General features: G+C 33.8%; 1 protein-coding gene across 2 annotated transcripts; it reads left to right on the top strand.

Annotated features, from left to right (window-relative positions):
- The first annotated feature begins 569 nt into the window (after positions 1-569).
- On the top strand, positions 570-14,152 carry Incenp (Inner centromere protein). 2 transcript variants are annotated; one of them, XM_013310092.1, is made up of 22 exons: positions 570-747; positions 905-1,028; positions 1,692-1,903; positions 2,365-2,418; positions 2,801-2,921; positions 3,521-3,649; positions 4,239-4,349; positions 4,770-4,879; positions 4,967-5,030; positions 5,390-5,444; positions 5,927-6,236; positions 6,885-7,068; positions 7,375-7,483; positions 7,785-7,869; positions 8,224-8,334; positions 9,059-9,246; positions 9,708-9,861; positions 10,417-10,556; positions 10,783-10,874; positions 11,535-11,680; positions 12,270-12,442; positions 13,041-14,152. In XM_013310092.1, the coding sequence occupies exons 1-22, from the start codon at positions 667-669 to the stop codon at positions 13,051-13,053; spliced, it is 2,766 nt and encodes a 921-aa protein (XP_013165546.1). In that variant the 5' UTR covers positions 570-666; the 3' UTR covers positions 13,054-14,152. The 2 variants fall into 2 exon arrangements, with proteins under 2 accessions (XP_013165546.1, XP_013165555.1); XM_013310101.1 differs by lacking the exon at positions 2,365-2,418.
- Positions 14,153-14,203: the final 51 nt, after the last annotated feature.

Raw genomic sequence — 14,203 nt, 5'->3', positions numbered from 1 at the left:
ACAACTTATCAATTTTTAATACTTTCTGTTTTTAGGTGTGAAACAAGTAAAAAGTAGTAGAAAACATAATCTATGGATTCACAGAAATATAATTTGAATAAAGATATAATTTTACATTCTATTCATATTTAAAAGAACTAAATGTTGAACTAGAACTTTGACCTTTTGCTGATTGCTAAAAAATAAATTTACAACAAAAATTGATGAAAATAACATAAAAGTAAGTACAAGACATATGCCAAATTCGACATGGTAAGTGGTAAATATTAAGTAATTCCCAAAGCACATATTTCCAGCAATTACTTGAACAATTTTAACCTTTTAAATTGGCTTGATATTTAGTATAAAATGGTTTGCTAGAAACATGAAAAAGATTCAATAATAAAGATTAACTTAAACATTATTTAGGTTGTGTGTAGAATATCTCTCTATTATTGTTTCAAATATTGTAGATCAACCCAATTTATATACTATTTTATATATTATTTTATATACTCTTTGGATAACCTGTAAATTGGTCATGTCATGGCAAGTTTTTATATACTCTTTGGTTCATTGGTTGGCAGAACTGTATTTCAATTTCAAACGGTTTTCGATTGTGGCCTGTTCTATGGCGTTTGACAAATTTACGAAACTTTTCAAATAAAAGTGAATTTCTCCACAAATATGTCAATTTTTACGGAGTTAATACCTAAAATTAATCAAATATCACAAGATTTCAGTAGAACGTTCAATGAAAGCCTTAAGGTAAAATTTTACGTCGTGTCTTTTGAGTAACCGCCATTTATATATTAACCGAAATAAAAAGTGTTATGGAGTGTTAATTTATTGTTCTAGTGCCATTAATAATAACTAAACATATATTTTTGAAAATACATTAAGAAGTGTTAATCCGTATTTACAGGAGGCGCTTGAGTGTTTTGATAAGTTTGAAGCTGATTTCGATAATGTAAAAAAACAAGCGCGAGAGAAGATCATAAAAGAGAAAACAGTTCTAACTAAACTCCAAAGCATTAACGAGGATGATGGTAAGTTGCGAACATTGACTATTAATATATTACATACTATCGATACAGTAAACAAAAAAATATCACTGATTACTTAAACTTTTCCTGTTTGTTAATTTTTAGTCGTCAGTTCAGATGATTCATGCTTATGAAAAGTTCTGTTTAAAGGTGATACATTATATCTAAAATACAATAAATTATATTTACCACAAATAGTGTTTTGTAAAAGTTTAAAAAGTTTAGTGTTGATACATACTAAGACTGTTTAGTCTATATGAATTTCAATGTTTTTATGTTTCTACCCGATGCATTCATAATGGCCTTAATAAATGTTGATAAAACTTGGTAAGAATCTGAGGATACATACTAGTTTCAGCTTAAACTAGATCCTTTTACTTAATACTTACTGGACTTGTAATCAAAACACAAGGCATTCTTTACATTACCACTACAGTAGGACTGTAGCACTGGCCTTGTTGGGATTATTTTGACTCCCTGGTGCCAGTAGAATGCCAGTGACACTGAGTGCAACTATCCTAGTGTGCTGGAATCATCAATCATTAATGAATATGCTTAGCTAGTGCTTCCTTCCCAAAATAACATGATACAACTTTTACAATAGTTCAAGTTCCACACAAGTTCCTTCTTTGTACAACATTTTAAACACATTTTTGTTTAATTTAGGTGAAGCAAAAACACCAGATGAGAAAGTGGAACAAAAAGTGTTTGCTAAACCTTCAGAGAGCTCTGAAGATACAGAGAAGGAAGATGCTCCTCCAAAACGAGGATCAAAGAAACGCAGCAAACATGAAGTTGATGATATGTCAAGTCCGGAAGTTGATAAACGGCAGAAGAGAAACGCTTCTGTTGTTGCTAAGAACATAATTAGTAAACAGGTATATTTTGAAATTTATTTAAAATGGCAACACTTACAAACATTATGGGGTTGGCACATAATCTGCAATATTTAGTTTTAGGTTTTAAAAACCTTATTTAACTACTTCATTTGTACAACCAACTGCCTGCCTGTTGCCAACCCTACTTGAGATGCATAAATAATAAAAGGCCAGCAACACATCTGCAATTCCTCTGGTGTTGTGGATGTCCATGGGCATCAATGATCACCTTGGTGTTCCTGATGCTCCTTTGCCCCATCTTTTATAAAAAAATACTCTGGACAATTAATGAAACATGCCTTGGTCATTTTAAAAAGGAAGATTATATACATATTCTTATATCAGTAAAATTTTTATTTAAATATTTTTTTTTAGTCTTTCATTCTTTAGAATTACTAAATATGAAACTAAATATGAAGTATTTTATAATTTACAATGAAATAAAATTAATTTGTTTATAGACTAATGAAAATATGAATGTACTTAAGGAGAATACAAAGACAGTTGAAAAACTGGTAATTACAAAAACATATTTCCAAAGTACTTGTATATAGTTGATCTAAAATATTTTAATAATATATTATATACTAGCATTTCCCCATAACATTGTTTATTAAATTAAAAAACATAAGAAAAGCTTTTAAGTAAACAATGTGTTCTTGCAAACTATGTTCTACATCTTTACCAAATAACATCCATATCCATATAGCGGATTATCTATAGGATATTCTGGAGATACCTTCTAACAAACATTCATCCATACATCCAAACATTCACATTTATGATAGTAGTAAGATAAGATTTAAAAATGGCAAAACATCATAAAAATATTCAATGCCTTTAATTGTTTAATAAACGTTTTTCAGTAAAACCACTAAACTATTATTTTGTTTACAGGTCAACGTAAATCTAACTCAAAAACTTCGTAGAGAAGACTCTGATGATAAAACTCAGTCAAAATCTAGAAAGAACAAAGATGAAAATAAAGAAAATACTGAACCAATACCTGTTGTACAAAGTAAGTATTTAAAATCATTATTTTTTTTAATTAATAATATTATATTATGTATAGTCAAACCTTGATAAGCGGGAATACATGAAGAGTAATAATATTAACTATACCATAAAAAAACTCATTAATAATAATAATACCTAGATTTGCCTCATGAGGTTACCACCATGTGGTGTATGAAATCGACTACCATTATTCCGATACTCGTATCAGTGAATAGACTAATAGCAAAGAGCTTCGACCAACATCTCAAGAAGCTCTCGCTAAACAGTTGGATTAAGGGCCTGATACAAAAGTTATCCTAGAAGCCGCACACATCGTGAGAAGGTTCCTGTCTCTGCAGCCCTCACTACTGCTTGTTTGAGTCATGGAACTCCGCAGCCGGTGGTGCTCTATTTTTAATATAATATATTTTGTATATAATAAAAATAAATGAATACGTCTATAATAATAACACGTTTAATCCGTTCAAATATATTTCTTATAACATCCCGTCGCAGGCCACAACAAAAATATATATTAAAAAATGTATTTAGTATTAAAAATATTTAGACCTTTAATGGAATACATGTATAGAAAATATTATTAATTACAATATTTTTCAGTTAAACAAGAAAAGTTGTCCATACTGCCCGAACCAATGGAAGATGCGATCCTGCCAGTTGATATTGTGGTTAAGCAGGAAGTGAATAAGGATGATATTGCTATGCCGCCGCCCGCCGCCCCTGTACCCAGTAAGTTATATCATGTTTATCTAGGTTAGGTTAAACTATTCAAACTTTCGTGAGACATTATACTAAACTGATATAAAAACGGATAAACACTCTAGTATATTCGTCCGGTGGTGGCACCGACTAGTTTCGAGCTCATCGGGGGCCCTTCATCAGAGTGAGTGGGACTGGTAATATTTCGCTGATGCGGCCCTCAGCTCGCTCCAGATGAAGGGCCCCCGATGGGCTACTTAACGAATATACGTCAGTCACCGTGAGGCATCTTCCTACCTATGTCTATTTTTTTCATTTTGTAATGTTACTTGTCTATCTTACTTCTTACTAATATTGTAATTTCAAAAATTTGAATGGATGAATGTTTGTTAGAATGTATCTCCAGAATGGCTCAATAGATCACGCTGAATTTTAGCATAGATGCAGAACATTGTCTGGAAGAAAACATAAGCTACTAATTACCTTTTTTAACACCGCGCAGCCGAAGTCGCGGGCTACAACTAGTGTTGACTATTTTGTTGTAATCTGTAATCAGGCAATTTAAATTCTACATTGGATAGTCAGATCAGTTTTAATCAAATTTTTGATATATTTTCAGAAGCAAGAAAAGCTGTATTAAAAGAAAAAGAAGCTGTTCCTCAAGAAGAGGAATCAGGCAGGAGGAGGACGAGGACTAGGAAACAGACAGACACGTTGCCAGCGCCACCTGGTGAGTACAAAACCGGTTATAACAACATCTTGGGGATCTGCAATATTTAGTCTTAATAACTGACTAGTGATTCCAGTCAAGACCCGACAAAATCAGTCCAGGCGGTGATTAGGCAAGCCAAACAAGCAAAAGGCCACCGCCGAAATAGCGAAGCGATTGCTAGTCAAAGACATGCGCAATCACACTTTTGATCAACGGAGGAAGGGACACACAGGAAGAGAATATTTCCCCTTCCTATGCATCCCCTCCGTCAAATCTATCCATTATAAGAAATGATTGGGAAGAGAAAGAAGGCTTTATTAAGGCCTCCTGCAAACGCATCAGGCATAACGTGGTTTAAATCTGGAATAGCATATAAAATCTACTAATATCTAACAGACGAAGTCACAAGAGATAATAATATATTAATAAAAATTCCAGTAACATCATCCAGAGCTACCCGGGCTAGTTCTAGAAATACACAGATTGCTGAACCTGAAGATGTACCGACTACAAAAGATGCTAGACCCAAACGGACTAGGGGCAGAAAGGTATGTATCATTTTTTCCTTTATCAAGTAAATTCAAATACAGGCTGTTTCTTTTTTTTTCAATAATATGTTTTTTTTTTCTTTTCAGAAAGTTTCAGAAGTCAGTTCAGATACTGAAAAAGAAAGTCATGTAACTCAAGATAGTGGATTAGGTAATTTTTTTTAAATTTTGTTCCTGTTTGTTTTATATCACAAATATTGTGATATTAATCTAAAAGGGAAGGCAGAGATAACAAATTAATATAGGAATTTCAGCATGATCCATGCAGCCTATATTTAAACATTTGCATTTATAATATTAGTATGTTTAGTAAAATAGTAAGGTGTAAACGTTTGGATGGATGGATGTTTGTTACTACGTAACTCCAAATGCCTCAAACAATCAGGATGGGTATTAGAATTGGGATTACAGTCTTGGTTAATAATAAAGTGTTTTTATAACATCGCGCAACAGTCGCGGGAATCCATTGTATAATATTTTAAAACTAAATTTTATTCTTGTATTGTTCAGGATCTCCCAGCGATAAACCTAGACCTAAACGGACAAGAAAGGGACAAAAGGCAGCGTAAGTATATTTTTAATAACACTATTTGTTTGTAAAAAAAACTAGACTATGACACTCTTGAGAATGCAAAATCAATGACACTTAATTCTAAATATTTGTTTAATCGTTTAAGCTATAGGATGTCACAATTTCATACATACATAAGAGCGCCGGTGGCTCAGTGGTTAAAGCACTTGGGTTCGAATCCCGGCATGTACCAATGTCTTTTCCGATTTACATATGTACTTACGTTGGTACGATATAGGAGAACATCGTGATGCTGCACATATCTGAGAAGAAATTCAATGATATGAGTGAAGTTAACCCGCACTGGGCCAGTGTTTGACTGTGGCCTAGTCACCCGTACCTTAGGGTAGGCTCCGAGCTCCTCACTGGGAATGTATTGTGAGCTGATGATGATAAAACATACATACAAACAGAAAGAATGATATATAATCCAAAAACAATATCTACTTCATTCAGCAATCTTTTTTTGTTTTCAGTGAGAAAGAAACCAAAAAGGAACAAGAGAAAGTCGCAAAAGAAGATATAAAAGAACAAATTTCTCCAAAAGAAGAACCAGAAATACTTTCACCGATATTAGAAAGTCATATTAAAACGAACATTAATACTAAAGTGATACAATCTAAATTACAAGAGGAAATTGATACAAAGAAAGAAAATATAGAACTTAACAAAGAAGAAATAGAGGCTAAAATTGATGGAGAAAATAAAGAAATACATACAATAATGAATAGTACAGTTGTGTTACATAATGGAGTTGTTCAGGAACAGGATACACCTAAAGTAGTGGTAAGTTTTTTTACTAATTACTAGCTGTTGCCCGCGACTTTGTCCTCGCGGATCTAAAAAATGTAATTAGTAGTCTATGTGTTCTTCCAGACTATGTTCTATATGTATGACAAATTTCATCGAGATCTGTACAGCTGTTCTGGAGATATTCAAACAAACATCCATCCATACATTCACATTTGTAATATTAGTAAGATATTATAGTAAAACTAGTTGTCCTGCGACTCCGTCCGCGTGCAATTAACGTCCATCCATACATCTAAACTTTTGCATTTAAAATATTAGTATAATATGATTAATGTATGCAGTAGAAGAGCAAAATTTTGATTATGAATTTACGTTTCACTAAATTCAAATTATTTGTTAAAAATCAGTTTAATTATTTTTTGTTATATAAATGCGAATGTTTAAATGGGTAGCTGTTTGTTAGAAAGAAACCCAGAAATGCTTGGATCTCTCTAAAATTTGTCATAGATGTAGAACATAGTGTGAGAGAACACTTAGTCTACTAATTCAGTTATTTCTTAGTCCACTAAGACGGACTAGGTAGGTGTAGCATTCGTTGCGTTATATTTAGCTCGTTCACGTACCAACACGGGTTGTATGCATACTCTACAGTAGGTTTTAATCATTTTTGTTGTCTTCCAGAGGGTAATGGATGAAACAGTAGTGATAGAGAAACGTAAGAATGACAGCACGGCTCCAGAACATCCCCCCTTCACTATGGATACCACGGTGGTGCTGGACAAACCCACTCTGCCTATGGATACAACAGTCATATTGGATAAGACGAGGAATATCGCAATGGATGCTACCGTTGTACTCGAAAGATGTAAGTTATGTTAAAAATATAGATTTTTTAAATATTTTCCTTGAAATAAGATCCAAATTTTACGTTTTTATGTCTAAAAAAAATTTTTTAATAGATACATCTTGTATTTTAAAAAAAAATTAATTCTTTATATGTGAAATAAACTAACTTTATTACATAAAAAAAGCAAAAAAAAAAAATATAATTTTTGTAGTTTAAGACTTTTTTCTTGTAAATAATATACAAAGGAAGTTAAATTATATTTTATAGTATTTTTTAAGATTTTTTGTTTTTTTTTTTTTGTTAATATGCAATATTTTCCTTCAGTGCCAATAGAGCCGAACATAACAGAAGACAATTCTCTGTTGACTGATGACAGTGACACACAGGAGGGTGTCACCACACCAACAAAACCCATACCAAATAATCAACCTCTGTAAGTTATATTGCCTAAATTATAATTAACTAGCTGTCGCACGCGACTCGGTCCGCACTCAATTAAAAAATAAATATCCTATGTGTTCTTCCAGATTACGTTTTACATTTATGCCAAATTTTAGATTAAATCTGTTAAACCATTCTGGACATCTTCAAACATTCGCATTTATATTAGTAATAACATAGGAAAAGCTTTAAAAAAAATTATAAAATCATTTTTTTTTTAAATTATATTTGATTAAAAGTAGAAACACGAATAAATACAATTAAAGAAATGCACACGAAAATATTTATAACAGGTCAGCTGTCAAAGAGAAAGTACAAAAGTTTGAGGAGCTCGCTGCGAGGACAACAAGGACTAAGACAAGGGCTATGGCTAAAAAGGTTGGTAGAAGAACAATCTCTAACTTTTTTCATCATATTAATGAACATGGTAAACGAAAAAACAACATGAATTCGCTGAAATAGCGACCACGGACATAGACATCCCATTGCAGAAACCTACCTTTAATTGCGCACAGAAACAATATTTTCCCTTCCTGTGTCCGCTCTTTTGTCAATATCACTTCCCCTTCCCATCTTTACCTTCTAAGAAAATTACGTTCCCTTACCATTTTTTTTCTAAGACAACTATGTGGCCCCATCCATTCTTATCTTCCTAGAAAAGGATGAGAATAGAACGTAGTTTAATTACAAGAACAGTGGAAATGCACCTTCATGTCGTTATTTTTGTTCCAGGACGATGTAACAGAAAATGTGACACCTCCAGATAAAATATCCAAAGTGATTCTGTCAGCGGAAAATCTCAGCAAAATGAACTGTATCATATTCAATGGGAAAACAACTCAGGTGATTGTAATAACATATATATCATGTATGTTCTATGATGAAATCTAGTAGAAAAACATATAAAACCTTTAAATCAACTGAAAAAATATAAATTAAAAAAAAATACCTAAATTACTTCCAAATACGTAAGCAACTCTTTAGTAAAAATCCCGTCAAAATCTGTTACAGCTGGAGATTACCAAAAACAAACATACACGGTATAAAAATAACTTAATTAGTAGTCTATGTGTTCTTCCTGACTATGTTCTGGTTCTGTTATACAGCTGTCCTGGAGATACCTTCAAACATCCATCCATACATACGTTCGCATTTATAATATTAGTGAGATTGAATTCTCATTGTAAGTAACGCAAATACATCATGTGTATGAAATATGATTTTTTTTGCCTCAATATAACATACAGACTCTCCAATTTTTTTATGTATGGAATATAGATATTGACATCTTACTAATATAATAAACGTGAAAGTATGAATGTATGAATGTTTGTTAGAAGATATCTACAGAACGGCCGCATGGACAGATATACAAAATAGTCTGGAAGAACAGATTTACGGATTTTCAAATTAAAAAAAAAAGTCATAAACAAAGATTTCTGAATATTACAAATGTATATAGAAATTAAAATAAATATTTATTGATTTGCTACTATTATTATTTTAATTCTGTGCATATGAAGTCGCAGGCAACAGCTAGTATTTAATTTTTCCTTTCTTCCTTTAGGTAACAAGTTCAGCGACAAAACCTAAATCAAACATTCCTACATACAAATCTACGTCATCGTCTACTTCCAAACTCAGTGGTTTGACAAAAGCGCGAGAAGCTGCAGAGGAATTTCAGAGAACTGAGAAAGAAGATGCAAGAAGGAAGAAGGAGGCAATTCTAGAAGCGAAGAGAGAAGCACAGAAAAAGTAAGTTAATGTCACGACTGTAACCCAGAGGTGTAAGCAGAGATCTTACTTCCATTTGACTTGGTCAAACGAATCTCAATTTTTGGAATTTAGGGCGACGGAACTTAAGTGGAGAGTCATGTCGCCATTTTGTTGAAAATGTTAAATAGTTTTGTTGCATGCTTATTCAGAACGGTTCCTGTGAAATATCACGACACAGAACACACGCATAAGTGCTGGAATATGAAACATTAGCTGTCGCCCGCGACTCCGTCCGCGTGGTGTTAGAAACAAAACAAAATTAGTAGCCTAAGTGTTCTTCTAGACTATGTTCTATATGCCAAATTTCATCTAGATCTGATCACCCGTTCTAGAGATACCTTCAAACAAACATCCATCCAAATATTCACATTTATAATATTAGTATGATTTCTACTTGTTGTTAAGATGGCGCTAAAGTTATGTCTTTTAACATATTTAAGGAAGCGTGAAGAGAAGATGGCAGCAGCAGCAGCAGCCCGGGAGCAGGCGGAGCGGGAGAGACGTGCTGCGCTGGAGGCGGCGGCGCGCGGCAGGCAGGAGAAGCAGGCGCACGCTGACCAGGGCAAGATCGACAAGTTGAAGGAAGTCGAGCGGGTTAGACTGATCTGATGTATTCCTAGACTTGGTCACGCAGACAAACGATTTCTGTGTAAAAGTAGTATACCTTTGGTTACATCCTTTAAATAATGTAAATATTCGCCTTCGACTTTGGAAGCGTAGAATTAAAAAAAAGTGAATGTAAAGTAGCCTATATGGCTGTCTTCATCAGCTACCTTCCAGTCAAATTCCTAACAAAATCGGTCCAGCTGTTCCGGAGGTTAGCCGGAATAAATACATTTTTGTAGACTGACACAAAAATTATAAATTTTCTCCATCTGCAAGGTTGCGATATAGGACATTTTTTTGTCACTACAAATTCATCAATATTTATAGACTAGCTGTCGCTCGCAACTCTGTCCGTGCGGAATTTAGAAAAAAACTTAATAGCCTATGTGTTCTTTCAAACTATGTTCTATATGTATGCCAAATTTTATCAAAATCCGTTAAAAAGTTCCAGAGATACCTTCAAAAAAACATCCATCTAAACATTCACATTTATAATATTAGTAAGATAAAGCAAAGTAATATACTGGTTTTTAATGTTAATAGAAAAAGCAAGAACAAGCTCGTAAGCTGGCGGAGGCAGAGGAGAGACGCAAGGCGGAGGAACAGGCGCGCGCTCTCAAGCTCATTGAAGAACAGAAGAGAGCTGAAGCAACCAGAAAGAAGCAGAGAGAGGAAGCTGAGGCGTAAGTTATTTTCTTTTAATTCTTACAAAATTAAAAAAAAGCTTAATAGCCTATGTGTTCTTCCAGACCATGTTCTACATCTATGACAAATTTCAGCAAGATCTGGGAGCTGTCCTGATGATTACTTCTAACAAACCTCCATCCATATATCTTTTGCATTTATATTAGTAAGATATGTATTGGAAATTATTTATAACCATTTTTAATTATTTTTTTTTTGTTGTAGAATGAAAAAAGAAGAAGCACAAATGCTGAAGGAAGTTCTCCAGAGACAGAAAGAATATAATGAGAAACAGAAATTGAAATATAATAATCGAAGTAAGTAGCTTTATCTTTAACTAGCTGTCGCCCGCTACTCCGTCTACGCGGAATTGAAAAAACTTAGTAGCATATGTTTTATATGTATGACAAATTTCATCGAAATCTGTTCAGATGTTCCGGAGACATCTTCAAACAAACATCTAAACATTCTCATTTATAATATTAGTAAGATCTTTCATAATATTTAAGGTTTCAATTGGAATTCCTCCTAACAGCTCATCTACATTCATATACTCACTAGCAGTGCCCGCGACTTTGTCCGCGTGAAATACTATCTTTGGGTAGAATTTTAATTATATATTCTACTCATTTTACTAACATCTATAATATATAACAACAAAACATATGAAACTCACAAAACATTCATGTAAACCTCACATATTCTAATACAAACTTTCATCCATTATTTCCTATTATTCTGCACCCTTGAGGGTAAAAATTTTACAAACATTAATTGTCATAATTATTTACAATAACAATTACGATACTATACAAATTTTCAAACCCCTTTTCAACCCCCTTACAACCCTTTTTTCGCGTTAAAAACTAGCCTATGTCGTTCCCCAGACTATACACTATCTTTGTACCAAATTTTATTAAAATCGGTTTAATAGGTTTTGCGTGAAAGAAAGACATACAGACAGTTGTTTATTTCAGTGACTCCAATAAAATCTTACCCATCCCCCTGTGCTATGGAGCCAGTGTACATGGCAGATGGCTTCCAGTTCCTCAACTCTGATGAAGATGATGATGACGATGATATAGATAAGAAGAGACCTCCCCCGCACTGGTCCACCTCTATGGTAACTATTTTTCCTACTGCAATGAGAGTCTGTGGCTCAGGAGTTAAGTACTTATGATCAGCAAATCCTGGGTTCGAATCCCGCCATGTACCAATGTCTTTTCAGATTTACATATGTACTTTATCCTATGTTCTTACGGTGAAGGAAAACATCGTGATGCTGCACATATCTGAGAAATTCAAAGATATGTGTGAAATCAACCTGCACTGGGTTGTGGTTGACTATGGCCTGGTCACTAACTTACGGTAGACTCCGAGCCCCTCAGTGGGGATATATAGTGAGCCAATGATGAATGCAATTTTGAAGCTTCAATAGCCTAATGGTTGTCCAAGGGTTTTGCAATCATGTGATGGGCAGTTCGAATCCCTCCATTCTATTGTCTTAAGCCATGTCTTAGCACAAGCATAGAGTTTACTAAGAATGTTACAAGATCAGTAAATCAACAATAAAACTCGTAATATTAAAAAAAGAAGTATATTTCTTGTCAATATTAGTAAAATAATGTCTTATTATTGCTAATATCTTTCGATATAAGCAGCATATTGTTCCTAAGTCAGTAATTACAATACGGTGAGGGTTTGTATGTCAGGAGCGTCGCCGGCAGCTGGGTGTGCAGGCGCAGCTGGAGGAGGAGGAGATGGAGCGGCTGTTCTCTATGCGGCCCCAGTGTCCCGACCTGCGACAGATCTTCCCCAACATCGACCGCGCGCGACTCAAGCGCACCTCCTCCGCGGTCTGGCGCACGCCGCCCTCCGCCAACAGGTCACTTCTCACACCTCACAACACCAGCACCACGACACCTCGACACCTCGACAAGTCACCCCACACCCTCCCACTCACACCCCCTCACTTACGGACCCCCAACAACACACGCCCACAGACCGTCAATACCTCATCGCACCAGCTCCCTGACACCTCAACAAATCACCCCATACCTTCCCACTCACATCCTCTGACAAATAACATAGAGACACCTTATGACTTTGATCTCATCCAACCCTACAGGGACCCCCTGCACATTTTAGTACCCAAAACACTACACATGGACCCCCAAGCGTACCCTATACTCGTGTCTCGAATACGCTACATAGTTACATACGACCAGATCACATAATACAACGTTTTTAAAGCACATTCCAAAACCCCTGTTTCCACTAAGCAAATGTCATAACTGCTATATATGTTATCGTAAATTCGACTATTATGTCTCTGTTTTTTTTTTCAAACAGAATAAAAGAGATAAATATATTTATTAATACAAATATCGCAAACCTACTACAAATCGTAGCCGCGTTCTGTTCGCATAGTGGAAAAGGGGTCTAAATAAATAAATGATTAACAAGTGTTGTTTCTGTTCTAGGTACCAAACATAAAGTGCTAGTTCACTTTGGTCGCTGGCGGCATGTACATATAACCCTCGCGATACTGACACAGTATAATCATGAATACATTATATACTTTGATTATAAGTTATTTAATATTCATTTTACTGTTATATATTTTGATATTAACATTTAGGTATTACTTTAAATATCATTGTTTTCATGCAGAAGAGAAATAACTACAATTCACTGTTGAAAAAAAAATTATTAAGAAATATATTAAGGACAGGTATTAAAAGATTCAATGTTAATGGTGGCTCGTGGTTCATAGCGCATGTTTGCAGAGATGTGCCTCTCATGCGCATCCCTTAGTCCAATTCAATGGAAATGAGAAATATTTATTCATGTTATCAAACAATATCCTTTATCATCTATGGATTTATTTTGAAATATTTCAATGTACATTTAGATGATACAAACATATCTGTTTTAGTAAGTCTGATTACTTATAGAGTTTAACTTGTATGTTAATAATTTGTCATTTCCATTGAATAAGTCCCGCCGATATCTAAAAATGTTTGTGCAAAATCCCGAGCTACCATAATGATTGAATAGTACTATACAATATTTGTCTTAAGTGTGTTGCAAACATTTGGCTCATGTAATTTAGGATAAACTTACAAATATCGTATTATTTTAATTATAAGATGTTAAAAGCCTAAATTGATTTCACAGAACATGTGAAATTGTTATAGATGAAGTATTTAAGTTTGTTTTTAATTTGACTAGATTTATATATAATTATAACTGTCTGTCAGTGGAAGTCAATCTTACATCGAATATCAGCTTTACCTAGATTTCATGGTTAACGGTATTTGAAACAACTTAGAAATTATAATTATAAAAAAGGCGAAGGTAAAAAAAGGTTGACTACCTCTGTTAATGACTAGGAATGTAATACGGTGTTGCCAATCGAAAAATTTCTCAAAAGAGTGTTTTAAAATTTTTTTGAAAAATGTTTGTGTTCGTTTTGTGGAAAATATTTTTTTGATCAAATTTGTAATGATTACGCACGGGGGCAGTGATGTTTTAGAATAATTTTACCGTTAAGACTGCTATGGAATATAAATAAATGTTTTAAATTTTATAATCTTATTTATTTTTAATCTAAACCCAAAATAAAATTAAGTTTCAAAGAATA

This window comes from Papilio xuthus, unplaced genomic scaffold (genome assembly GCF_000836235.2).
Source record: "Papilio xuthus unplaced genomic scaffold, Pxut_1.1 DF829660.1, whole genome shotgun sequence".
NCBI lineage: Eukaryota > Metazoa > Arthropoda > Insecta > Lepidoptera > Papilionidae > Papilio > Papilio xuthus.
This window is presented reverse-complemented; position numbering and strand designations above follow the sequence as displayed.

Bases quoted from the DNA above. Each gene is read 5' to 3' on its own strand.
- Incenp (XM_013310092.1), top strand. From the start codon at position 667: ATGTCAATTTTTACGGAGTTAATACCTAAAATTAATCAAATATCACAA. The intron at 7,870-8,223 runs GTTGGTAGAAGA...TTTTTGTTCCAG, and splicing joins CAAGGGCTATGGCTAAAAAG to GACGATGTAACAGAAAATGT. The intron at 9,862-10,416 runs GTTAGACTGATC...TAATGTTAATAG, and splicing joins AGTTGAAGGAAGTCGAGCGG to AAAAAGCAAGAACAAGCTCG.